The sequence below is a fragment of the Podarcis melisellensis genome (assembly GCF_964234715.1).
Source record: "Podarcis melisellensis genome assembly, chromosome: 1".
NCBI classification, from domain to species: Eukaryota; Metazoa; Chordata; class Lepidosauria; order Squamata; family Lacertidae; genus Podarcis; species Podarcis melisellensis.
In genome coordinates, this window is record NC_138528.1 from 97,626,477 (window position 1) to 97,654,038 (window position 27,562).

The 27,562-nt window shown below is 39.9% G+C and overlaps 1 protein-coding gene across 3 annotated transcripts in view; it reads right to left on the reverse strand.

Moving 5' to 3' along the window:
• The window catches only part of LRP1B (LDL receptor related protein 1B), a 744,879-nt gene that overhangs the window by 206,353 nt on the left and 510,964 nt on the right, over nucleotides 1-27,562 (reverse strand). For all 3 annotated transcript variants that reach the window (XM_081928170.1, XM_081928171.1, XM_081928169.1), the window contains 6 exons: nucleotides 25,107-25,278; nucleotides 17,646-17,789; nucleotides 15,348-15,584; nucleotides 10,571-10,751; nucleotides 4,146-4,365; nucleotides 2,166-2,355 (listed from right to left, as the gene is read on the reverse strand). In XM_081928170.1, coding sequence (XP_081784296.1) covers nucleotides 2,166-2,355; nucleotides 4,146-4,365; nucleotides 10,571-10,751; nucleotides 15,348-15,584; nucleotides 17,646-17,789; nucleotides 25,107-25,278 — 1,144 coding nt within the window. The remainder of the gene's footprint in view (nucleotides 1-2,165; nucleotides 2,356-4,145; nucleotides 4,366-10,570; nucleotides 10,752-15,347; nucleotides 15,585-17,645; nucleotides 17,790-25,106; nucleotides 25,279-27,562) is intronic.

The following is a 27,562-nucleotide window of genomic DNA, read 5'->3' on the forward strand; positions in this document are numbered from 1 at the left end:
AAACGGAAAACTCTTTCGTCTTGCGTGTTTTTCGTCTTGCGAGGCATTCGTCTTGTGAGGCACCACTGTATAATATAATATAATCTCAGCACTTCCAATTTCATAGGCATTTAATGACCAGGGCAATGACTTTGGGACCTTTCATCCTGGGGTGAGCTTTGGCTAGGGTACCCACTCCAGTCTCCCAGGTGGCAGAGAGATGCGAACTTCCCAGACAAGGCCAGCACTCTTGGCATTTGTGGGCTGCAATGGAAGTGAAAGGCACTCCCCAAACACAGCAGAACACCTTTTACTGCCACGGACAAGGCAGGAAAGGTCTCAGAAGTCATGACCACTGCAGAAATGATGTGGAGTGTCAGTTTGCTGCCAGGGATTCTAGACATGGTAGTCCACTAGCAGGAAAACACACACTGCCAGGATCTGGGTTCGTGGTGTTCCCTGAAAGCAATTCATTACGTTGACTATTTCTTGTTTATGGACTTATACATACATTATATAACAATGTTTATGATTTGTAAATTTTGGATTATAACTACTACTACTAATACATTTACCATACTTATTAGCCATGTGTTACGGCTGTATTTGAGCAGGATCTGGGGAAGACCTGCTGTCTCTTCCCTCACCTTCCCATGCCCAATCCTAAAGTAAGCATCTGGACCTTGGAGTACTGAAGGGAAAGGAGGAAGGGATGGCATGAGGATATCCTGCTCAATCTCCAAGTGATCAGATGTACCATTCCTAATATCCATGTTTGATTTTTGTGAGCTTAATCTGGTCAGATAGCACAGTCTACCTTCTGTTCCTGTGTTCCATTTCTTTCTCTCTCTCTCTCTCTCTCTCTCTCTCTCTCTCTCTCTCTCTCTCTCTCTCTCTCTCTCTTCCTTTCACTATATCTCTCTTCTCTGTGATGTTTGTTTATTTTGACAAACTCACAGTTGCAGAATCCATGCAGAGTCTACCTCCTCAAAATAAGGAAATCATCTCTGGATTGAGAGAAAGACCCCCTCAGCTATTGTTTATTGTTTTCAGTCTGCCTACCTAACTGGGGGGATTAGACTTAATCCAAACACTAGTTGCCCTCCTCCCACCGAGGGGGGAGAATAAAAATAATTTTATGGAGGTCCCTATGAATTTCTAGTGTTCTCTTTTTCAAAGCAAATTGATCAAATTCAAATTTAACCTTGAACTTTTTGCTACACAGGAAAAGAACTGGAAGAGTTATCGGTCATCAGACTTAAAATTACATAGAATAATGGCTAGAACTTGCATCTTCAAAGCCATGAAAAGGTTATCAAAGCACAATGAACATAACTTCAGATCTTTTAACTAAATATTTGCAGACCTTAAAAACTTCACAGAAAGATATTTAGATCAAAACCACAATAGGATTTGTTCAGCATCCAATAATATTTTTGAGAAGGTCAGAGCAAAAACCTAACAAATCTCAATATCTATAATTAATGGAGTATCTCCTCCAGTTAATAATAGCTCTGATGTATGATGTATGATATTTCTTGACGCGAGTGGCGCTGTGGGTTAAACCACAGAGTCTAGGGCTTGCTGATCAGGTCAGCGATTCGAATACCCGCAACAGGGTGAGCTCTCGTTGTTCACTCCCTGTTCCTGCCAACCTAGCAGTTCAAAAGCACATCAAAGTGCAAGTAGCTAAATAGGTACCGCTCCAGGGGGAAGATAAACGGCGTTTCCGTGTGCTGCTCTGGTTCGCCAGAAGTGGTTTAGTCATGCTGGCCACATGACCCAGAAGCTGTACGCCGCCTCCCTCGGCCAGTAAAGCATGATGAGCGCAGCAACCCCAGAGTCGTCCGCGACTAGACCTAATGGTCAGGGGTTCCTTTACCTTTACTATGTTGACTGGATCAATGAATTGTTGGATTAATAATAGAAGAAATAGTTAATAGTAAACAACTACGTAATCCACAGACATAATCCAGCAAGTCATTTGCAATTTATTTCAATGCACCATATTTATGACTAACTCAAGTCATATTTATTTTAATGGCAGTTAGTTGTAGCTAATGTTTGCTGGAATGTCTCACAAATTAATGACAAAGATTGAGGCAATGTGGTAAAAGGGTAGCCTTTCTGTAATTAATGGTAAAGCACTGCTCAGTGTAAATACAGAAAAATATTGTTCTCAGTACCTTGCTGCTTCTGGGGATCATAAATCTGAAGCCCAAACAGAGGTGATCTCTCACTTCTTAGAAGTGTCACGTTTCTAGTCATCAAATCCAGTTGGAAAATAGAGCCATTCATATAATCTGTCCAGAAAATATAATTCCTATGGTGTGACAGTCCAAATGGATGGTTTAATTCTTTTCCACTGTAGACCACCTACAATTAATCAACGTTAGTTAAAGAGATGTTAAAAATCACTGCACCAGTAAAAAGCTTTACAATTCCACCTTAAAACAGACAAGGGGAGGGGGAGGGGAGACAGAGACAGAATTTGAACAATTTTGTCCAAGCATAGAGAAGCTGGTCAGAAACAGGCCATGTTCAAGGTCTTGTTGTTAGCACACAAATCCCCTGAACAACCCAGGGCCATGTTACTTGAAATACCAGCTGCCTCACACGGACCTGAAAGATGCCTTAGACCATCTCGGGAAATTCTCATTGTGGTACTGTGTCTTACACAATGTCACAGGGTATTGATAAAAAGGGCATTTCCTGATATTGACCCCATACTTTGGAATGCCATTCCTTCTACTATATGTGAAGCGGCAACCATCAGTTTCTTCAGATGTCTTATAAATTCCCTGATATTCTGTTCCTGTTTTAATGTGTTTTTAATGCAGTTTTATACTACTGTTTTACTGGTTTTATGTTGCACCTTTTTTAATGTTATCGTTTAAGGTTTTTAATGTTGTGAACCACTTAGGGATTTAAAAAAATAAATTAAGCAGTTTATACGTGCTTTAAATAAATAACATACCGTAACCATATAGTCATAAATACAAGGATTGATGTGGGTAATATTAACTAGCTTTGAATGTGTATTGGAGGAATTGTTCCTTTGTGCTGCATTAACCATTTGTGTGAAGATTCCCCATAAAAATTAAAACAATCTTAAGAACATTCTTAGCTAGGGAATAGCCCCAAAGAGCTATTTAGCTGTCTTAAGATTGTTATTGTTGTACTGACTTCTCTGTTTATTCTCAGTTTCACCTGAGGGTGCAATCAGGATAGAAATTGTGCTCATTGATCAACTGGAAACCCTTTTTTTGCACTGGTGATGGAACAGACTGAAAGCTGCAGAAATCTTTAGCAAAAGACAATTTAGGTTTTTTCCCCCTTTTGCAGAAAGTCCTCTAGAATGTCTGTGTAATTAACTGGAATCTTCATCCTACCCACAGAACTTGGAAGAAATTAAATGCAAGGAGCCAAACACTGACAGGATTGTTCACACTTCACATTAAAAATGTTAGGATACCGGAGCAGTTTTGTCTGACTGTTGATGGTTCTGTGATTCTACCTAATGCATAAACATTGGTAATAATCACTACATTAACCCTATGTGTACGGCTCGCTGGTTTAGGCGTATTTTTAGAATGTTATGCATTTATTTTTACATATCCTACTTTGCCTTCAAGGAGATCAAGGTGGCAAACATGGTTCTCTGGTTCTAGGAGAGGCAGACACAACCACACTATATTCTAGGTTCAAAACAATAGACTCTACTATATAAGCTACAATGGAAGTGTGAACTCTACTAGGTCAATGTCAGAGAAGCAGCATGTGCTACAAAAAGTATTTATGTAGTTGGCTGTGCCAACCAATTAAGATGGTCAGAGAAAGCACTTCCATTAGCTTTAATGTGGACCTTTGTACTGCATCACCATGTACAGAAAACAACTCTACATTAACACAGGATTATTAGATAACAAAGTCTCTTTGTGTTCTGCTTCTTCTAAAGAAAATAAATAACATATGGGCTGCACCATGCAACAGGATGCCAGCTAAACTACCTCAGTCATCCTTATGCTGGAAACGCCCACCACCCCGAACATAGATCAGCCTTAGAAGGAAAGTAATTTAAAAAAAAATACACCCCAAATTTAAAGTTGCAATATAATTCAGTGAAATGAAAGCTTGAGGGCAACACAGCATCACATTTCTTTCACCTTTCTGTCAGTTCCATTCAAAAATATTCTTTCAATGTGATCATAATAGGCATCACACCAGTACAATATGTTGTTTTGATAGTCCAGAGTTAATCCATTTGGCCACAACATCCTTGATGTAACAAAAATCTGTCGGTGGTAGCCATCCATCCATGCCTTCTCAATTCGTCCCACGCTATCGTCTATTTCATCTTCTTCCCAGTCTGTCCAATACATCCAGCTATGAAATGATAAATAAGCATCCATTTATTATTTGAACCAAATTGCAGAATGCCTTCCACAGAGATGCAGTAGCTCCACTGGGTTTCTACTTTAAGCCTTCTTAATGCTTTATTTCTTCCTGTCAAGAGCAATAAATGAGTAACAGAGGTAATCCACCAAGGGGGGCGGGGGGAGAAAAGCTACTCCTATGTGACCTGAGAGAATATAATCAATTATATGATTACAAAACTGAATTGATTTACATGGAAAGTTGATGCTGTGCTAATGAGCTGCTTCAAACTTTACATAATCACACTAGGCTTAGGAAATCTCTTTCTCTTAACTGGCAAACTGACTTTATCATAAAGGAAAGAATTATGTGATGATTGGAGAATATGTATTTCTAATGCAAACTAATTTAACCATTTCCCCAGTTTGTGGAAATTTAATGACTAGGTATAAAGTAGTTCTGCAACCGGGAATACTCCTCAGCACTCCCATTAAAATTGTTTGTTTCCATAAAAGATTGTGAATCATCTCCCTTTTTATTATACAAAAATTACTATGTTATAATCAGAAGTAAACACTCTACACTATGGGTGATATGCAATTAAGATACAGTAGACCCACTGAAATACATTGACTTAAGTCCAGTTTCAATGTATTGATTACGACTTACAGGGCTGTATTTTGAAATAAAATGTTTAGGATACCCTATACCCTGTAAGTCGTTCTCTAAGTAAATCCACTGAAAAGAGGGGTTGAATTAGCACAAAATATTAAAAACATATAGGGATGTATTTTGTCATTATATCCAACTAAGTTTAATATTTTGGCCAAATTAAGCCTCAAAAACATAGAAAGGAGGGAGGGGTGCCATGGAAGCTGAAGCAGCTGTTTAAAGTTCAGGTCCCACAAAGGCTCAATAACTTTAAAGCTGTTTGGAAGGATAGGACCCACAACATGATATTTTGGAGGAAGACTCTTGAAGGTTTGGTTTGTTAAAAAATAAAAATAAAAAGTTATATCTTACGAAAGACACACATGGAAAGCAACAGGTTTTTAACTATTTATAGCCAGGGAAAATATCAGTGGCTACAGAATTCTAAGACAAATTCATCAAGGAATAAGTTGCCGCTGGTATACAGCATGATGACAGTACAGACAAAAGCAAAGTTTAGCAGTCTAGATTTCTGAATTCTATTACAAATTGGCACCAGATATTATTTGGTCTTATTGCAGAATTGAGGCAGTGTCCAACATGCATGTTTCATAAATTCTGATGCAGCTGTGTGTCTGTGTGTAAGTTTGATGCCAAACATGTTGAAAGACAGCTTATGCGATTGATGGTCAGACTATTGAACATCCATTCTGATTTGTTTATGGGTCAGTTGTATTACAATGATGATTCATCCTGATTTGCTTGTGGGGTGTTTACGTGTTTCTCCATTTAATCATTCGTTCCACACTCTTTCCCCCATTACTTTCCTAACAGCAACAAATCTTATTTTTTAAAAAAAGAGAGAATTTGTTGTGCACTGATAATGTAACACTTCCATCCACTTTAATTGCACAAACTTGAATTCCTGGTATGCTCTTGAATCCCCCCCCCCCCAACAGTGACAGTCTGGAGGCACTCATCTACTTGTGCTCATCTGAAGGCACCTTTAGTAAAATCTTTATGTCAGCTATCTTGAATTGAAGTAAATAACCAGATCAATATACTCTTTGCTCTTCTCAACACTACAATGAATCAATAGCACTTGCAAACATTTATTTGACTTGTTAAAAGGCCATTGCTTAAAAATCGTCCTCTTTGTTTTACAGTTACCACCAGTCACGTCCCAAGCCAGGCTCAACCAAAGTGGCATTAATGCTCACATCTGGAATTAATTAAAATACAGGCATAGCTTCGACAATATTTATCTGAAGCACAAAGAGAATTATAATGCAGTAACTAATATTCCTTTCTATAAAAAAGCAAAACATCACATGTTATTTTTAAAAATACAAATGGGGGAACTGGCTGCCGTCAGACATAGGATGCTCAAATACATAGATCAGAACTCTGCTTAACTAAAATAGTTTAGTAAATGTGTGTCACAACACCCTTTTTCCCAAGCATTCCCTTTCTGAACTATATAAGCTTAGTATTATGCTACAAATCTAGATGACTGCAACCCATGAACTGGAACATTTCATAAATACAATTGCCAGTGTCAATTTGATACAGGTTCAGCTCACATTTCTTCTATGTAGTTTAAGTCAATATAAGCTTCTTGAGGAATAGCTTGTGTTCAATCAAGTACTATGTAAAGGTGCAAACCCTGGAAAAAATGGGAATTAGCCTTACCATGAATTTCTGTTTAATGATCTGGGTGAAAGGCATTCCTCCTATGGGGAGGCAGAGTCCTCTCAAGGATTTTGCCTCCTCTCCAGGCAGAGGAATCATCCCCACTGAGTATGGACCACTGGTTCCTGAAGGAGAAGATCCTCCTGAACATCGAGCCTGCACCATCAAACTGACTAGATTTGGGAACCAAGCCCCCCAGGCCACCAGAGTCACCTCTGTTTGGACTTGATGGACTTTCTGCACAGTTCTCTGAATCAAACTGAAGCCAGAAATGCATAAAGTGATCCCAGATGTTTCCAGTGCATCCAGAGACAAAAAGTGTGAATTGAAGGTGCTTAGCTGAACATTTTCTACTGAAGCAAACAGGGCTGTCACTGGTCAACCCAGCTAGCACATCAAAAAGTAGAACACCATAGGGTTCAGCTGCCACTATGCCTCTTTCACTGTTATTTGGCCCAACAAGTCCACTCTTGGGCTTGTTTTGTCTTCAGGCTAAGTAGATGACACTGAAAGGTTTGCCAAACTCAGAAGTTTAGATACCTCTGACATCAACATGTAGTATCACGAACCTCCCTGTCTACTGACATAAAATTTGGCCAAATTGTTGTCAATCCAGATCAAACCAGAATGAACATGGCATCCCTGGTCCTCCAGAGCCAGGATCCTGCTCAAGGTAAACCATTTTCAATTTCAGACCATTGAGGCCCATCTTGACATCTTTGCCCTGGATAAAGGTTCCCCCCCCCCCCGCAGCCAAAGAGGTTTGACTTGGTGTCCTGGTTTTTATCTTTTAAAATATGGCAACCCTGCCCTGGGAAGACCTGCTTGAAGCCTCCATTAGGAAGCATCATCTCACAGGAGGAATGTCTTCCATCTCTATAGACTAGTTGGTATATAGTTCATTATTCAGTCATATTCTGGTTCACTTTGGTTCTAGAATAGCATGAAGGTTCATTTGCTCTACACTATCTAACTCACCCACTATCTTAAAAAATCTGGTGAACTTGAATAATGAATAGTATAGAAAGTGACTTGTTGTCCTGCAACATTATTTTGTAAGGTTTTTAAAATGCATATTGCAGCTTATAATATACTAGTTTCTGATCTTTTTAAAAATTTGCTTAATAAGAATATTACTATAACTATCTTGAAACTAGTGGAAGCAGCAAGGAAGGCTGTTTTATAAAGTACATTCACTTGAGACCATGATCCATTAATTTTGAAATGAACTGTTCTTTGAGTACATGTTCACTACTGACTGTCTCCTGTGCCCCAAGCTGACAAAGCAGAGCAAAGAGCATTCTGATTAACATGAAACTCATAACTTCTTAACGTATCTATCATTTCTCGGTTCTCTAAATTACTATCACACCACTTTGTGTAGGGGTGGGGTGGGGATCAGTTATTTGCACACTGTCAGATGAATGCTATGGCCTGATTTCCCCTGGGCAAATTTCTCTTCTGTAGACTTGCACCGAGAAAACTTGCTGCAGCCAAATGCTGTGTTTCTCTGCTCCCAAGGCTTTTCTACAGCTGCAGAAGAGATGGGCAGAAAACTCAGCACAATTTCAGCTGTATATCTCTGCACCTTCAGCCTTCTGTAGCATGGCAGACCTAAACCTAAATACTGACTCTTCAATTAGCTATAGTTCCCCATTATGTCCAAACCAGATTCAGAGCAAACCAGGTTCCTTAACCTGTTTTATTTCACAGGGGTGTCAACTTAAATAAAATAGGGAGGGCAGCACAAGTAAGCCCCACCCCACAAAATTAATCACAAGGTATGGTGCACGCACACCATTTGAATGGCTAATTATGTGCACGTCTTCGGTTTAAATATATGGCATTTCCTATTTCCTCTATCCTATTTTCCTATATCCTCATAGAACTCTAGCCCAATGGTTGCCATTAATTTGATTCTGAATTGATTTTAGAATGTATTTTAATTGAATGACTGATTTTATGTAAACTGCGCTATTTTTACTGTTGTTAGCTGCTCTGAGCTTGGCTTTGGCTGGGGAGGGTGGGATATAAATAAAATTTTATTATTATTATTATTATTATTATTATTATTATTATTATTAAAATGGTGATGGTGATTGTTTGCAAGGTTGGCTTCATTTAAGCTTTGGGGTTGATTTTCTCACCCCAAGGTATTACCTGAGCTGATCTTCTCCAATCACTTCATAGGGTGATTCATACATTCAGAGGGTGATATTAGATTTCTTTGCTACCAGTCTCCCACGTCAGGTTTTTCCAAAACTATTCAGTCCAAACATATAGTGGTCAAATCTCTCAGTGTATGTCAGCCCCTATTAAAAGCTTCACTCCACCTGGTCTTTGACAACTGACATCCTCTTTTAAATTGCATAAAAATTGAGTTGAAACTAGATGCTGGCAAAGTCACCTTGTAGTGGGGCAAAAGGTGCTGTGATTCCATTGGTAGTTCAACTCAATATTTATGCAATTTAAAAAGACGATGTCAGTTGTCAAGAGTTAGCTATCTTGCTGACAAAGTTCAATGAACTAGGAAGGCTAATACTAAACTTGTGTCTTTAAGTAGATGGAAGCATGGTGTTTGTGGACCAGTTTAAGATCATAAAATCACTATTTAAATTCATATTCTTAGAGGGACTATTGAAAAAACAGGATATTACAACATATGAACATATAAAGCAGCCTTATATTGAATGTGACCATTAATCTATCTAACTCAGTATTGTCTAGATGGAGTGGAAGAGGCTGTCCAGGAAGTGCTGAGTTTTGTGTTTGAGATGAAGTCTTCAATGTGAGTAAATAGCTACTAGGCAATCTTCTATTATTGTAACAATCTAAAAGGTTTCAGTATTTGACTGTTTTTGAATCCACCTGTGAACTTTGCCAAATTGGCTCTTAAACTGTATTTGAGATAAAATAATATAAACAATTAAATAGCAATGTAGAATTGTTCTTCACCAATTTGGTCTTACTTTTCAAAAGGGATTTTTAATGTTACCATATTGCTCAATCTCCCTATTGGTAGGGTTGGAATATTTTCAAAATCACAATATTGGATGAATCCACATAGCTGCTGTTTTTCCTCTAATCCCTATTGTGCTCCTTGATATCAATTTGACTCTTCCCTTTCCCTTCTGTTAAAATAGCCCAATTTTTGCAAACAATTACCATTTCACACTCACAAATTATATACATACAATGCATGCATAGTGCAAGGTACACATTCTGGCTTTTGCTTTCCCGGACGCAAGAACAATTCAACTCACTCTCCTGCTCCTTTCTGCTCTAGAAGCTGATGTCTACTCCAGTTTTACTCCATTTCCTGCCGGTTCCATTCTAGGCAGTGATTTTTATTCCAGTTCCATTCTATTCCCTCCCAGTCCATTCCCACTCACAGCATTTAGGATGCTAAGTCAGATCTTCAGTGAAAGAGCACAGCTAGCCGCTGGTTTATAATTCCAAAACTATATATTAATCGAGTGAGTGAGTGAGAGTGTGTTTGTATGTGTGTGCGTGTATGTTTAACAATGTTTTGAGCTTGGAGCGAAGAAAACTAACCTAGCAGCAAACTGCATTTCCCAAACACTCTTGGTAATTGTGCATATTTTATGTACAGTTACTAGTAGATAATGCTGCCTGGATACAAACAAGGTGAGTAATGGTGGGTGAATCACACTGGAGAACCCAACTTTGGTGGTCACAAAAACAGCAAACTCCCAAGCATTATCCCCATGGACATTTAGGCATACAATTCACTTACATCCACTGAAATATCTAGTTTAACAGTGCGGGAGAATATTATTGGGGGGAAGGGAGGTTAATGGTGAAAAGGGGCTAAATTTTATTTTAAAATATTTTTTAAAAGCTTTCATACCCATTGACAGGATCCACAACAATTCCTCTTGGGTGTGACATGTCTCCTTCCAACAGAATCTTCCGACTTTGAGAGGCTTTCTCTAATCTGGCAACATTAATTGTTTTCCTGTAGCCATCATTTGTCCAAAACAGATTATTTCCAAGCCAGTCTACTGCAATGCCTTCCACATTATCGAGATCTGTTTAAAGAAGCATCAGATATATTACACATGATATATTGCTAATGTTGTTATGTATTTGTCATGCTTTAAACTAGTTCACTTTATCTTAAGTCATCCAAATGCAATTAAGAAGTTAAGAGTGCATACTATGAAGGAAGGAAAACAAATTGATCCACTGTAAAAAGTCCTAAATGTGTTATAACATCCATATGCGAAATATGCAAAAAACCAGTGTGGTACAGTGTCTAGAGCGCTGGCTTGCTGGCTTCTTATTCAGTAACAGAAGCTACTACCTGGGTTGTGAGGCTAAACTGCCATGCAGAGCTCCTTCAAAAAAGAGAAATAAATATTTGATCAAAAACAAGAATATAATCACTTCTACATAAAGTCAAAGGAAGAAAGCAGAATCAGACTGCAATTCTAGACACACTTACCTAGGACTTACTGAAACTTATGAGCACACACGCAAAGGATAGCACTGTTAATTATACAGTGCACACAGAGACATATATATGCACTGCCCTTTGAGGGAATTGAGTATTATACATATTTCATTATGTCATGAATTCAGTATGTAAAGCCAAAAGAATTAGAATGCATGCTAACAGACTAAAGATAATGCAGACATCAAGGAAAGGAAGGGAAAATATTTCTAAAGTATTTTGGCAAATTCTTCGCAAAATTTGTAATGATCCACTGTAAAGGTAGGGAAAGGAAAAGACCCAACTAAAAGCAACTGAAGATTCATACTTAGCTCTTCTTAATAACTGTTATCAAGGAAATGGGTTTTTAACTTTCTAGGTACAATGAAGTTTTTCAATGGATGCCATCTGTGTGTGACACACACACACACACACACACATACATCTAAGTTTTTGAATTAAGCAAATCATTGGGATAACACTATAGTAGCACAGAAAGTCGCATGGTAGGCATCTGTTCCAAAAATGCAATATAAGGAAATTAAAAATAAGCATTTAATGAATAAGGCTGCAAGCAGCTTAGGACTTTCAGATCCTTAGAAAAAAGGTTTTGAGGATGTTTATTTTTTTTTCCAATAAAAATACTCTGTTTTTGCTTTCCATTCCCCCACTTCCAATATGTTTCCTGATTGGCACTAGGCTTCACAGTACCCAAAGTAATTAAATATAGCAGGTATAGCAGTAGGTCTGAGAATGGATTTCAGAATGGATGGTGACATGTTTGTACATTCCTATCTACTAGATACTTTTATCAAAAAAAAAATTCTGCAAAACTTGAATTCCTGCGTCAAACTAATATTCTTCTCCATCTTATGATACTTTCCACCCAATGGAAAATGAGTGAAATGTTAAGGGTAGACTTCTATGTGCAGTTACTTGGGAGTAAACTCCATTTAACTTAGTTGGAGCTATTTCTCAATAAACATAAATTGCATCAGCCTACACATATCATTAATCATGACTGCTCCTTTCATTGCCTACACTTCAAAATAACAGTACAGTGGTACCTCGGGATGCGAACGAGATCCGTTCCGGAGCCCCATTCGCATCCCAAACAGAACATAAGACGTGACAGCGCGCCTGCGCGTGCGCGGGTCGTGTTTTGCCGCTTCCGCACATGCATGTGATGTCATTTTGACCGCCTGCGCATGCGCAAGTGGCAAAACACGGAAGTAATGTGCTCCGTTACTTCTGGGTCGCTGCAGAGCACAACCCGAAAACGCTCAACCTGAAGCGTATTTATCCCGAGGTATGACTGTACTCCTCAGTTTCTAATCCAAAAGTGAAAAACTTAATTAGTTTCACTTTGGAAAAAGAACCTATTAAGGATACTCTTTACACACACATTGTCTTCCCTTCTCTGTTGCTACACAACCTCCTCTAATAGCCTTTCCAGTTTCTCTATTTGATCTCTTTTAGTCTAAGATCATTTTAACCCAGGCCACAGACAAAACAGATAATCAAAGCTGCTGGAAAATTGCAACTCTTACTAAGCAAGTACAGAAGTATTGCTATGTTGTAGGCATCATTAAGCAGTGCCTGTGACAAGTACACCTCACAAGCACCTTCCTTAGCAAATATAATGAATGCTCCCCCTAAATTAAGGGGCTTTTCTACCTGTTCTCTTTCCCTCCTTTTTCATTGGAGGTTACGTTACAACACGGGGGCATACAGGTGGACTAATAAAGGCTCAGACAACTTTTAATTATTTCTGTTATCTGAGGCAGACAAAGCGGTGGGCTTAATGGCATGATAGTGCCACCACTGCACTCAGGATGGAAGGTGGCTGGTAGTTAAATTGCTGAAGCATCCTAAAATGGCCATTATGTAGCTGCAGTGGAGCTGGCTCAGAAGATCCCAAGTTGGATCAGCTCCTTTCTGCCCCGTATCAAGGTTGGCATCCCTCCATAGGAGGAATTATCCACTCATTCGAACTCTGCCCTCACAAGGCCAGCACAAGGTGGATTTTTTGTGCAGCCTCAGTAATAGGCTGGTCAATAAACCAAGTGTGCTGTGGGTGGATACAGGAAATTGGTTTCATCATATTCTGTATGAATGATGCATGCAAGGACACTCCTGATCCACTTTAGGCCAAGATGGCTTCAGTGGCCACTAGTATCAGGTGATTGACAGGTGAATGGCCTCACTCATGTGTGAAATTTGGCATGGCAGGGATGAGAAGATAGGATCTGGCCCACCACTCAGAAAACATTCTCCACCCTTGATTTAGACCATATACGTGTACGGTACACAAATGCTGTGTAATATAATATACAAAACAGGAACCAATGGTCCAGATTTGTACCCCATTCACCTATTATTCACCCCTATTTTATATAGTTCAGACCATTCAAATGCCGTCAGATTATCTTAACCAAGAATTTAATCAGAAAGGGAAAGTGAGGGCAACCTAACATATAGGAATTCTGTAAATAAAAAGAATCTCATTTGCAATTAGATTTGTCCTTTGTTTTGATGCTGAGCAGAAAGAGAACTGGAAGAAAAAAAAAATTAAAAAGTGGCAGGAATATTTGGAGGCAGGGAATATTGCTCCAAACAAGTCACACCAGCAACCAACTAGAAGGAAAAATAGTATCAAGATTCTGCCAACTGCATAATATAAAGAAAATGATGCAGTGGGGAGGGGGGAATAGATCATTTAGATCTACTAGCACTTATTAGAAATCAGTGCACCTAGTAGTTAGTTTGAAATGTTCTGATTTTCCTTAAGCATAGATTAGCACTGTGTTATAAAGAATCTGTCTCATGATTAGAAAATGATTATTTCATAGTAGCTGAGAAAAATCTCATTACCATGAAAAATGCAATGAAGTTTTCATGAAACAAAAGCATAAAGACACAGAAAAGTATTCACGACTGTACTCCTGGTCAGCTCAGCAAGGGCTATGAAGAATAGCAAATGAGATCAGCAAGGAAGGAATTAATTCCACTGTCACTTAAGTAGCAGAGCTTGAAATGCTTTTCTTTGAAATGGGAGTTTAGATATAATCTGCTGGTGAGTGAAGCTGCTTAGATGATTGACTGCAACATTTCTTCGGTATGTACAATTTGAACTAAAGATGTCTTGGAAATAAGCTCCCTTGTGAGCTTGGTACGACTTGATGCCTTTGATGTATTGAGGGGGGAGGGGAAAACCCTTCTCTGGGTATTTGGGCCATGCAGGATGTGTTAAAATTTGATATACTAATGACCGTAACACGCACCATGCATTTTGCAATAGTGTTTTTCCTGTTCTTGTAGGCTTATTATGAAACAATTCTACTACTTTGCTGGCGCGGGGCGGGGGTGGGGGGGGAGATAGCTTTTTAAAATCTAGAAAAATGCAGAGCCATAGAGGATGAAAGTAGGGATCAGAACCAGGCTACCTGCCTTGTATAGATCTGTAAGATCAACTGCACTGGAGATGGTGAACTTAGGACTGGGGGTCAAACACAGCCCTCCAGACACCATCATCCATCTCTTGGGATTCTCACTATGCCACACTTCCCAGCCAGATCTTGGCCCTTCAGGTCATATTCTGCACTGGTTTTGCATCATCCTTGAAATGCCCCACCCCCATGGAATGTGTTCGTGATCTCTGATATTGCCTCCTTCTTGCCTGACTGTATGTAGAAACTGGCCTAACACATTGCTCTACCTGGTGTTGCGGCTCTTCCCACCACTGGCACGTCCTGCACGTGCCCCCTGGAATGTGGCCTGTGGACTGAAAAAGGTTCCCTATCTCTGACTGTGATCATCTGGGAACATTTTACTCAGGGCACCACACCTTACATATGGCCACGAACCCCAAATAGGCACGTTGTACACCACTTAGAAAAATTTAAAATATTAAGCCACTTACAAATACGTTTTGAAGAAATGAAGTGATTTAAAGCAGGATTTACCAAACTTGGGTCTCCAGCGGTTTTTGGACTACAATTCCCATCATCCCTGACTACTGGTCCTGCTAGCTGGGGATGATGGGAGTTGTAATCCAAAAACAGCTGGTGACCCAAGTTTGGGAAACCCTGATTTAAAGCATTGAAACATGGACACAAAGTAGGTGCCAAGTTCTTGCAAATGCTTGGGTGAAATTTTATGTTTATACGAAATCCTTCTAAGTTCCACCTACCATCCTTCAAGATTGTCTCCCGCTCAGAGCCATCAATTTTTTGACGTCCAATCAGGAAGCTCGTAGTGTCAGCAAAGTATATGTAATTGGTCTCAGCATGAAAATCCAGAGCGCGAGGATTAACCAGGTTTTCTATGGGGATCATATATTCATCAGCTACTTTGGTATTCAGGTCCATTCCCCGTATTATTCCCGGGCGTCCCTTGCCATAAAACAGGAACAACTCATTCTTTGGTCCTGCATAAGAAAGATTACAAACATAAACCACCAATGCTGCCTAATTTCTTTACACTGAATACTGTCACTGTTTAATTAAATGGTGCAATTAGTGTCCCCCCCCCAAATCTAAACCCAAAATTAAGCTCCCAAATATTCTGAATGTATCTAAACTCAATATGACTGGTTAATTGCATTATCTTAATTAAAACACAAATTACTTCTGTGACTGAGTTATATCTAATTAATCACTGCCTTTTCTGTAACAATACATGTTTCAAAAACCGAATCGACCATAGGATAACATTAGAGCCAGGGTAAAATGGCCTGTTATAATCTTGCAGGCATTCTCCAAGTCATTAGGCTCTATTACCAATACCAGTACAGTAAACTTTAGCAAACAGACAAAAATGTGCAACGCAAAGGGCTGCAATCTCAACTGTTCATATCTGTGCAAATGATGCATTCTGCCAAAATGAAAAACATAACATACAAAAAATCAATCATGTTGTTTCTTTCTTAAATCGTAGCCCATTTCGTAACTTGGGGCCTTGAAAGAATTATGAAGTCTCCTTCTGTATAAACTACACAGTATTTAAGATCTTCCACTTAACTCTGTGAGCATGTTTTTGTAGAGCCACTTTTATCCAGCAAATAGAACACTGGACTGGAGGCCTGAATTTAAATAATTTCTTACTTAGTCATCTCCTGGCTTTTATAAGCCATTCCCTTTTAGCAGTTCTGAAGATCGCTTCACAAAGCTATGTCCCAGGCTGGATTACTGCAGTGTGTTCAATCTGAGTCTGCCATTGAAAAACGTTCTGAAGATCAACTGACACAGAGCAGCCTTTGCCAACCTTGTGCCCTCCAGAATTTTTAGACCACAGCCATCTGTGCAAATCTGGAACTGAGGTGAGCTGTAGTGCAAAATATCTAGAGGCACCCAGGCTGACCAAGGCGGGTATAAATAAACATTCTGTTTATATCACTCTCATGCCATTTCAAGTGCTTTGGTTGCTCATTTGCTTTTGGGCTCATTCCAAAGTGCTGGTTCTGACCATTAATATCTAAATGGTCTGGAATCAGGATACTTAAGGAACTTGCTCAGATGGTATCCCATTGCCATCTCATGCACAACGAGTGAGGAAGCCAGGCATGGTCTTTTTCTGGTGACAATATTTAGGCTGTGGAAGTCTTCATCAAAGGTATTTGCATACCTGCCTCAATGCACACCTTTTGAAAGGCGAGCACTCAAAAATACAAGAAGCCAAACCTTGGCTATTTGGAAAATGTTTGGATAAAATTAAGTATGCAGCTGTCAACTTTTGTCTACATTTATATGGGCTTTGTCTTTATCGATTTGGTAAACTTCTGCTTTTGTGAACTGCCTTCAAGATTATTGCAGGAAATGTGAAATATTAATCTTTTAATAAGTAAAAAGAACAGCAAATGCTATGGACTACAGCCAGTACAAAAATGTTCAGAGGAGGAAAATACTTCTATAAAGCTACCTGAATGTTTCCATTTAGCAAAATGTTGAGAATATAATGCTGTTGCCGTGAGCTCTGGGTCAGTATGATTTCGGTGAAAGCAAAGGAAGTGCAAATATTTCATGTAATTTGCACAAACCAAATCCAGTTTATAAAGGCAGCAAATGTATTAGCATATGTAAATCAATAAGTTATAGGACTTTTGTTGTTGTTACAAATTAATGATGACTGAGAGCTCTTAATGCAGCCTGAGAAGGATTTTGTAGGATTAAGACAAAGACTTATCACAATAGCATATTGTAGGAGACAAGGATAACTAGATAAAGAGGAATGTTTCAATTGCTGTTATCATTCTGCCACAGGACTAATTTACTCACCTCTGCTGCTGCAAAGCCAAACCCAAGCCAAAAAACTTACACCAGCAAATAAAAACAGGATGGGGGTAAAATGGCAGGTGCATATTGCCAAGCACATTTCATCAACTATCACTTAAGGTTAGCACTGCTGCTGTTGATGATGATGTTAATTAACACTCAGAATCCCACTCTGAAATATTAGCTGCTGGCAAAGTGTTTGATTTTAAACAACATACTTTTGCATGACCTGCCATCACTTCCCAAGACGAAACCCATCCTGCAGCGACAAGTCCTGGCTTTGTAGCTGCTGCTGAGCAAACAGATGTGTGAACAGCCCCCTGGCATTCCATATGGGTCTAGTTCACATGCATGGTTCCTGACTGCAACAAATGAAAAACAGCAGGTTAGAAATCCTTTTAAAGCACCACTGTCATATACATCAGTGTGGAGAGAGAACTTGTGTGACAAGACACACCTGAATGCCACGTCATTGTTGCTCCCCCCGCCACGCACACACACACACTCCCATCAGCAAAGAGGGTTTAATAAAAGGGAGGCAGCATGTAGTCCACAAACAGTAAATACTACCTATTTGGCTGGGACACAGGATAATCTTTATGGATTCAAGCACTCGTCACATATATATTCTTTACTCATGATTATATTACAGTGGAAATTATAACATTTTGGAAAAGTGTGCACTGCATGATCTCAGCTGCTATTGTTAATTACTGTTCTTCAGTGATCCATGTCTACTCTTAGTGTTGCTGGATAAATGAAAATTAATGTATTTTTCATCTTTTGGTTCAAGCTGCCCAGAGTGGCTGGGGAAACCCAGCCAGATGGGTGGGGTACAAATAAGTTGTTGTTGTTATTGTTGTTACTTGCCCTGGCTCATACAGCACCGCTATTCAGATCTTGTGAATAACTGTTGTACAACTACTATGGGTGACGGTTCATGTTGTACATGTCCACTGATCCTAAAACCCACATTTCCCCTTGATCATATTTTAGTACAAATTTTAGTATAGCTTGTAAAACTTTACCACATTCATTCATTCTTTAAAGGCTGGGTGTTTCCATACTAGGATGAACAGGATACAACCTGGAAATGGGCTATACAGTGGTACCTCGGGTTACAGATGCTTTGGGTTACAAACTCTGCTAACCAGGAAGTGGTTGCTCCAGGTTAAGAACTTTGCCCCAGGATAAGAATGGAAATCACGTGCCAGCAGCGCAGCAGCAGCGGGAGGCCCCATTAGCGAAAGGACGCCTCAGGTTAAGAACCGTTTCAGGTTAAGAACAGACTTCTGGAACGAATTAAGTTCTTAGCCTGAGGTACCACTGTATGTTCTTTCAAATCACCAGATTAAACAGGGAAAATAGTGACTCACCAGTTCTTTCTCTAATTCCTCTCCCTGCCTTGTAATGAGTAGATCTCCAGATATATCATAGAGCAGGAAGAGGAGAGCAACAGCCAGAAGATCCAGGTAATAACCGAGGGGACCCAGCTGTATTGCCTACTTGTAATGTGGTTTTAAAGGGGCAAGTCTAAGATGATTAACCTGGAAACCCTGTTCTTTAATGGTCTGCTTTTGCAGCCCTTTTAAAGAACAAAAAAAGGTAAATATTAATGAGGTTTCCTCTTCATTTACTGCAATGCACTGCCACTTATTTCTTTATCTTTCTTCTTCAAAAGATAAGCACTAACACTCTGAGGAACTGGTACAAACATTTCCCATTTGTTTTAAAGGAACAAGCAGGCCTTTCTTGTAACCATAATAAGCCTATCCCTCCTGCTACAAAGTTGTCCCTCATTTGCTTTGTTCCTATCTTATACCAAAGATTCAAGATGACCCCATTGCTCCCATTTCTTAACTAACAACAACAACAATAATCACTTCCTGTATAAGGAGTGTTAAGAAATACAATGTTGAAACATATGTATAAAGTGTCTGGTAACTAAGATTCCCTTATATGTTACACTGTAGGAGCTACTTTCCCATGGTTACAACCCACAACACTGCTATAATGTTTAAAGGCTGGTAGCCATGTGAACAGGAGAAATAATACAGATCCCTTACCACCTGGTTGTAGTCTCTCTGATCCTACTTTCATAATAAGAACCTGATCCACTGGCCAGACCCATGAAAAAGGCACTCAAAACACTAATGTGTAAAAGGCATATGATAAGAGGAGTAATACACTTTAGCTCTGCCACTGTAGGGATTCCATACTTAATGCTGACAGCTTTACTGTGCCGCTGTAATATAACTGTTCAAAGGACACTCACGTCATTTTTCAAAAAGCATGTTAGCCGTAAAATATAAACCACAATATAATTCTAATCCTGGAATTCCTAAACTGGCAATAAGTAGTGAGGAAACATCCCAGCTCACGGTATAAAACTCAGTGAGGGATTCCACATTGCACCACAGCAATCATTTTGCCATCACAAACTTTTCAGTCTATCATACATATGATCCTGCCTCTCCTCCCCCTGCATGCTTTTCTGAGGGTTCTCTGCCCCCCTTAAAAGCCAATTTGAGGGAGCCAAGTGCAGGGGGAGGAGAGATGAGAAAGCCTCATTGCAGTGACATAAGTCCTTGTGATAACCTCCACTAGTGGGACCTGTTAGCTGGTCCTGCCCTTAAAAGGTAAAGTACTCCTGACAGTTAAGTCCAGTGACAGATGACTCTGGGGTTGTGGCACTCATATCGCTTTACAGGCCGAGAGAGCCAGCGTTTATCCACTGACAGTTTTTCTGGGTCATGTGGCCAGCATGACTAAGCCACCTCTGGTGCAATGGGGCATCAAAACCAGAGCAGAGCATGGAAATGCCATTTACCTCCCTGCCGGAGCAGTACCTATTTATCTACTTGCACTTTTTGGTGTGCTTTTGAACTGCTAGGTTGGCAGGAGCAGGGACAGAGCAACGGGAGCTCACCCCATCACGGGGATTTGAACCGCCGACCTTCTGATTGGCAAGCTCAAGAGGCTCAGTGGTTTAGACCACAGCGCCACCCGCATCCCTTCGATCCTGCCCTTACAGCACAGCAATTAAAATAAATGCATCTCAGCCTATATAGCTGTCAGGCCATCTGCAACAAGTAGGCCTTCAGGGGCATTCAAACGGATTGGAGTGCAATAGCCATCTGGAGGTAAGATGATTATAAATTTCAGGGCCACCATTGAGAAGGCCCTCTCCTTTATGCCCACTAATCTCACCACCTTAAGAGGTAGGCAAATGACAACCGTTTCCACTTTAGATCTTAGCATGTGATCAGGTTAATATGGCACTGAGGACAGCGCTAGTCCTATAGCATATCATGACCACTACCATATTGTGATTTAGCTTGCCTGACTACTGAAAAGCAGTGAAAAATGTCAGGATGAAAATAAAATTCCTCCAGATCAGCAAATTACTGAAAGTGAAAGTTTCGGTATATCACTTAATGTGTTCCACATTGGCAAGAATTTAAGATGGGAAGGGTTTTTGCAAATCTTAATCTCTAGAACACCCAGGTACTCCTTTTTAGGAAAAGAAATAGAGGATGAATATCTTTCCCCCAGTTTCGTCCAGGCTCAGTCACCATAATACAGACATAATATAAACGAAGTATTATTTGTTAAAAGACAAAGACATTATAGCTAAATCTCAGAATTATATAGTTATAATAAGTGTTATCACTGATTCAGGCCTCAGGTTAGAAAGAGGATAGGAGACAAGCACAGTAATTATTAAGGAAGATTCTTTTTTTTTTTTTTTGCATTGGAAACCAGAGCAGCTGCATTTTTACACACTACCATCAGCTAGTACCCTATTTATTTCCAGGTTCCTGACCTAATAACATTGGGAGAGCAGTTTCCCAAACTGTATAAGTAGTTTGAGATAAAAATCCATTACACCGAACAATTTATAAAGATAAAGGGAACACTATCAAGTATAATGTTCTGCAGACTTGCCTAAGCAGTTTTTGTATGGAGGCTCTTGCACGTTTGACAAGCCATGACTTGTTACTGACAAGCCATGATTGTTTTTTGGAATTTTTGGTTATGGGCTGGACGTGATTTTGTTACAGGTGAATTTCAGGGTCACCGGTAGACACCCATGTTCATAAGGAATGATACTGATCTACAGGGCTATATTGCTTTTCAAGCACTAACTGTGGTTTTTCATTGTTGGTTACTCTACAGGAAATACAGAATGGGGCTCAAAAGAGATTGAGCAACAAAAAGGACAAAAGGAATATTGTACCAGAATACAAAATGGTAGAATTGAGAGTAATGTAGATATTTTATTGGAATCCTGGAGGACCAAATAGAATCTGTTGTAATCCTTACCAGAAAAATATTAATTGCCAACTAGAATCATCAGATGGCAATGGCTCCAATCCAGGTCTAGTCATGCACAATGAGCTCCTATGGGAATGTTTACCCCAGCATCATCAAAAGAAAACACCCAGGTAGTTCAACTTGGACTGATGTGCATACACATCTCTATTAGCTGCACACATGGGAATGTTGCTTCTGTTCACAAATATCCTTTGGTGGATGGCGTTAATATTTTAGTCAAAGTACCACTAGCATGTATTCAAAAGGTCTTGTAAGAATTAGCAGATGATGACGGCCGCTGGAGCAGCTCTTTGGGCAATGGTGATTGCTATTTTCTCTACCTCCTGTTTCATATATATTTGTCCAAAGTCTCAGCTTTCAGCTTCATATATTTCTTAGTAATACCCATATTTTCATGATTTTCATTTCCAAAGAAGGAGCTGGCTAAGTTTCTTGTATTCTAAATATACCAGTAACCTGTTTGTATGAACTCTCAAGCATAAATATGAAATGTTTGATCTTGAAAGACCTAAAGTTGCATCCCAGCCACTGCTACATGACACTAAACACATTACTGGGGAAAATATGAAGGGAAAATAAAACAAGGATTATATAGCCCATTGCATATGGAAAATACAATACAAAATACTTTTGTTATCAATAAATGTGTTCCCCCTTTATTTCTATTCTGTTTGCTTATATTTAAAAAAAAAAAATAGAACGGCTCACAAAGTTGATAACTGTAAAACAGCAAGATAAATAATACCCAACTGATATGGTAGTCAGCCCAGCAAACCTTAACAAGCAAAAACATATCAATTCAGAATAATATAATTGCAGAAGTATAGCGAATGGCACAAAAGGATAAAACGTAATTACAAAAGGTGCAAGAAGCAGCAGAGCATAATAATGTACTAGGCACACTCAAACCTCCCAACTCCCTCTGAGGGTGATAGAAAGTCATTTTGCAGCAATATACTTCTTCATGTGCTGACATCAGAGATCTGAACTTATAGGGTATATGGATGCTTTCTCATTCAAGATACCGTATTTTTCGCTCTATAACACGCATCTGACCATAACACGCACGTAGTTTTTAGAGGAGGAAAACAAGAAAAAAAATATTCTGAACGAAACAGTGGGTGCATGATTTTTATGGTTCATGCTGTGGCCACAGACATGTGATCTGATGGTGAGTTTGGGGTAGCCCAATGCAAAAATCCTGAGGATCCATGTGGATCCTTGCTTTGTAACCACGTTTTAAGTGGGGAGGGAAGGAAAAGCACTCAAGGGAGCACGCGTGGAGAAGGAGCTTTTAGGTGAGCTGAGCGGGGAGGGGGGAGGGAAAGAGCACTGTTGCTTTAAAGGTATACTTAAGCTACTTGCCCTGTGCCTGGGTTTTTTTCCATTTAACAGTTTGCAGCCTTTTCCTTCCACTCCTTGTTTTGAGGCAGAATAGATTTGAGCAAGTTAGGAGGACTTGGATTGCAGGGGATTCACCATTAGCTGTGTAAAAGTGCTCCTCCTTGCAGCCTGAGTGATAAGCAGCCACCAGCAGCAATAGAATGGAGCACAAAAAAGTGGTAGGGGCACTAGGACCCAGACAATGCTCGAATCTATCCTGCCTGAAAACAAGCTGCTCCCTCCCAGCGGATCAGCTGAGACGCGGGGATTTGCGAAGTTTTCCCCTCTCCCTCATCCCCAGCCTTTTTTCTTTAACTTCCTGGTTTTCACTGCGTGGCTCAGAGCTCGAGGTTGGTTTTATTTTGCTGCTGGTTGCTTAAATTTTATCTTTCCTGCCGTCCCTCTGCAGCCTCATTGCTCTGTTTAGAGAGCTCACGGACCTTTGCTAGCGTCTGTCCCTCCTCCCTGTAAGCGGCTGCTGCCCGCTTTGCTGCCATGGCTCTCCTTCCCTCCCTCCTCCCCGGCTCCAGGTTGCTTTAAAGCAAGCAAAGCGAGAGCCTCGAAGAGTGTGTAAGCAGCTCCCGCTTTGCTTGACTGACGGCAGCCATGGCTCCGATCCGTGCATTCGCTCCTTAACACGCACAGGCATTTTCCCTTACTTTCTAGGAGCAAAAAACTGCGTGTTATGGTCCGAAAAGTACGGTACATCAACGTCACACTTTACACAGCTTTTTGAATCCTTTGTAAGAAAGTAACTCTTATACAAATAGTGTGGTCACAAGTCTACATTGTTATCACAGCCATTTCATTTTTCTTTCTTTCGCTACTACTAACGGTTCCTTGGTGGGCAACCTATGTAAGATAAGAATCATAATAAAAATCATTGGATGGGAATCAACCAATGAGTCCTGTTAACAGAAGTCCTATGAAAGGACACTTGCACAACAGAGTTGTGCCCCCCACACTCCCCAAAATTGCCTGGGGCAGGGTCAGGAGAACCCTGGAACAGCATATAGGGAGAGGAAAGGGGGATCATTCTTTCTGGAAGGCCTAGATGCTTGCACTAATGGAATAATCAGAAGAGGGTGACATTGAATTCCTTCCATTGTGTTAAGAGTTAACTTTTAGCATTAATTTTATAGTTTTAAGAGATGCATTAATGGGGACATTGGACCTGGTTGACAGGACTGTTTTCCTACCATGATGTGACTGTGAAACAGTTATCTTGTGGGCATTCATATGGAACCCGTCCTTGTTAATGACTTTTCTACTTATCCTGTTGGACTAAAATTTTAAGTTCAGCTAATGTCTTGGTAGCTGTCTAGTGGAAATAATGGGAAACTAATTTAGAATAATAATTGTAGGTGTGTTTTCTGCCCCCTGTGTCTCATTATTCGAGGAAAGTAGTCATATGATTCAGCCATCCTCATAGCTTTATCTTCTAAATATGGTATGTCAAACTGACATGTTCATTTTCTTTCAATTTTAGCACTGTGTTAAACTAGGAATGTGGAGAACCTGACCCTTTATTGCAGAGTCTCTGCTTTTCAACACCATGGGCTCAGATATATACACAGAAACTCCACCAATTGCCTTGTTTTAAGAACAATGGGTATGCACTGTATGTAAAACAAAATACACAAAACAAAGTATGTCCTGTGTTAGATACTGTCCATTGATTTGAATGAACTGTGCATTGGAATGCACAAATGTAATTCCAATCCCTACCCACACACCACCTTTTGGAACCCTTTGCACACTTGGGTACCAGTCACTTTTCTCCCCAGCATAAGTGAAATTGAATGGAATCAGACATAATGCAGGGTCACAATAACTGCCCATACCAGCGGAACCATGCCTACAATGAAGAGTGAAACTGCTTCCCTGATTCCAAGGCCTATACTGTTTCCTTAAATCAAAGGCAGTAAAGGATAGCAGTGAAGTTGCTGGAGCCTTACCTGTTGGTTGGATTCTTGTGTGGTACACATGGATCTCTTGAGCATTTTCAAGTCTAATTAACATCTGTGTATCTGTGCCATTAAATCTGTTTATTTGTATGACACTGTAGTTATCCAAATTTGTTGCATACAAATAGTCTTCAAATACAGTCAGTCCATAAAGATGTCTAACCTGAGGGAAGAAAATATATAATTATTATCTGATCTTATCAATTTTTTCCCTAATCAAATGGCAATGCAAGGCTACACACAGAAATGAATAATGGGAGTCATATTTATAAAGTCAATATTTGTTAATGAAAAACTCATTAAGACTCAAACCACAAATGGATTCTGCTTTCTTTTTACTTACACAATATAATTTTGTTTTAAATTAACTCAGAAGAGTTGTAGAGAGGTTTAGGTAAGTAAGAACATATCAGATGCCAAAGGGATTAGATCAAGCACAATAAGCTTTCTCCAACTGTGACCAATATTAAATACTTGAGCCTACATCAGGCGCTCATTAGAAGGAAATAACATGAAAGCAAGAATGATCCATGCTTCTGATGCAACTTCCTAAAGGCAGGGTAGAGTGACATGTTCAGCTAAATCATATGGGCAGAAGCACATGGAATGAGAGCCAATAAACCATGTGGAGACACAAGTCCACAGCCCACTTGATTCAGATGTCATGTCGAGAGAGTGGGTATCATCCACATAATAATGACAGTTCACAAAAAAATTCCTGGATGATGCCACCCAGTGGCTTCATATAGATGGTAAAAGGCACGGGAACACGATGGAACGCTGTGAAACCATGTAGTACAAGCACCAGGAGGCTGAGTGAAAGTCCCCCAATGCTATTCACTGGAAGTAATCCTGTAGGTAAGAGCAGAAGCACCATATGAGTTCCATCTCATAAGAGCCATTCTAAAGGAATATCATGATCGTTGGTATCAGAAGTTGCTGGGTGGTATCAGAAGCAGCAGGGTGACACTCATGCTGCCCCCCTCTCTCAATTTAGGTCCTCAACCATGGTGACCAAGACTATTTTAGTGCTAAAACAAACCCTGAACAGGTCAGAGAATCCATTTCTTCCAAGCATGCCTGAAGCTGTCCAGTCACCATCCTATCACCTTGCCCCAAAGAGGAAAAATTGTAACTTAGCAGTAATTCTTCTATACATCTGTGTCTTAGCATGGTTTCCTGAGGAATGGGTGCCTGCACACCTATAGTCAGCATCTCTACCCTCCCACAAGGATGTATTAATCACCTCCTGCAACTACTCTATCAATCTATTCTGTCCAGCTTTCACAACTGATGAACTGTGGCCAAGGACACATCCCTTCAAGCTCCTTGTCTACAATTTCAAGCCACAACAACTAAAAGGGTTTAAACAATAGAACCAGAGCGTTCTGGACACCCTCCCTGATACTGTAACTACACCACCAAGTTTGCAAGAAATCTTAATGACTTTGTCCTCAAAGTACCTTGCAAATCTGTCACAGCAGGCATCAGAGAATTTTGTTGTCTCCAACTTTACCTTTACCTAGCCTATTTCCCACCCCGAAAACCTCTGCAAGTTGCTATTTCAACTTGAAAACTCAACAATGGCAGAGAAGTAAGATTTCTTTTCTGCTATCACTGACACATGATAGGCAAGCTTGTGTGCGCCTATCTGTGTTCGGTCATACTCAGAGATTTCTGCCATCTGCTCTCCAGCCATCATCCGGCTTATTTAACTGCCTGCAGCTATCTCCCTCCCCCCCCCCAAGAAAAACCCAAGGAGCTGATCAGGATCTGCAATGTCAGAGAGGATGCTTAGGAGCAACGTTGTAAATAGCTCTACTGCCATTCCACAGCAAGACAAAGGCCTTAGCAGGAGTCGGCAAAAAAATCCCCAGAACATTCAAGCTCTGTCAGAGTCTATAAATCTCTTGGGTGGGGGTATATCATCTTAATCCTATCCCTTCCAAAAATTAGGATAACCTGGCACTGAAAAATCTACTCCAAAACTCAGGGTCTCTGTGAAAGCGAAAGGTGCTACTGCTGGGAGACTAGTGTGAGAATGTGCATAATGCAAATGCATGAGATAGATACAACAAATAAAAAAAAATCTTATGTAGAATGAAATCTAATCCTTTGACATTCCTGTTGTGATTTAAAACTGTGTCCTACTAATACTCCCTCATGGATTTCATTTGAGCCTGTTGACAGCAGTAGTTTTCGTCAGCCCACCCTGAATTTAGTTTAGATTAGTTTTTCATATGCCATCCTATATATACATATGCCAGCTGAGTTTAAATCAGCAGGTACACAACTGGAGGTCTGAATAGGCTGACCAAAAATTGCAACTGTCACAGGCTCAAAGAACTGTACAATGCAGAGTCTTCCCAAAGCAAGGACAATTCCTAATGCTTGATGATTCCTTGTATCAGGAGGCCTGCTGGAGATGTGAATTTGGCAGACCTCAA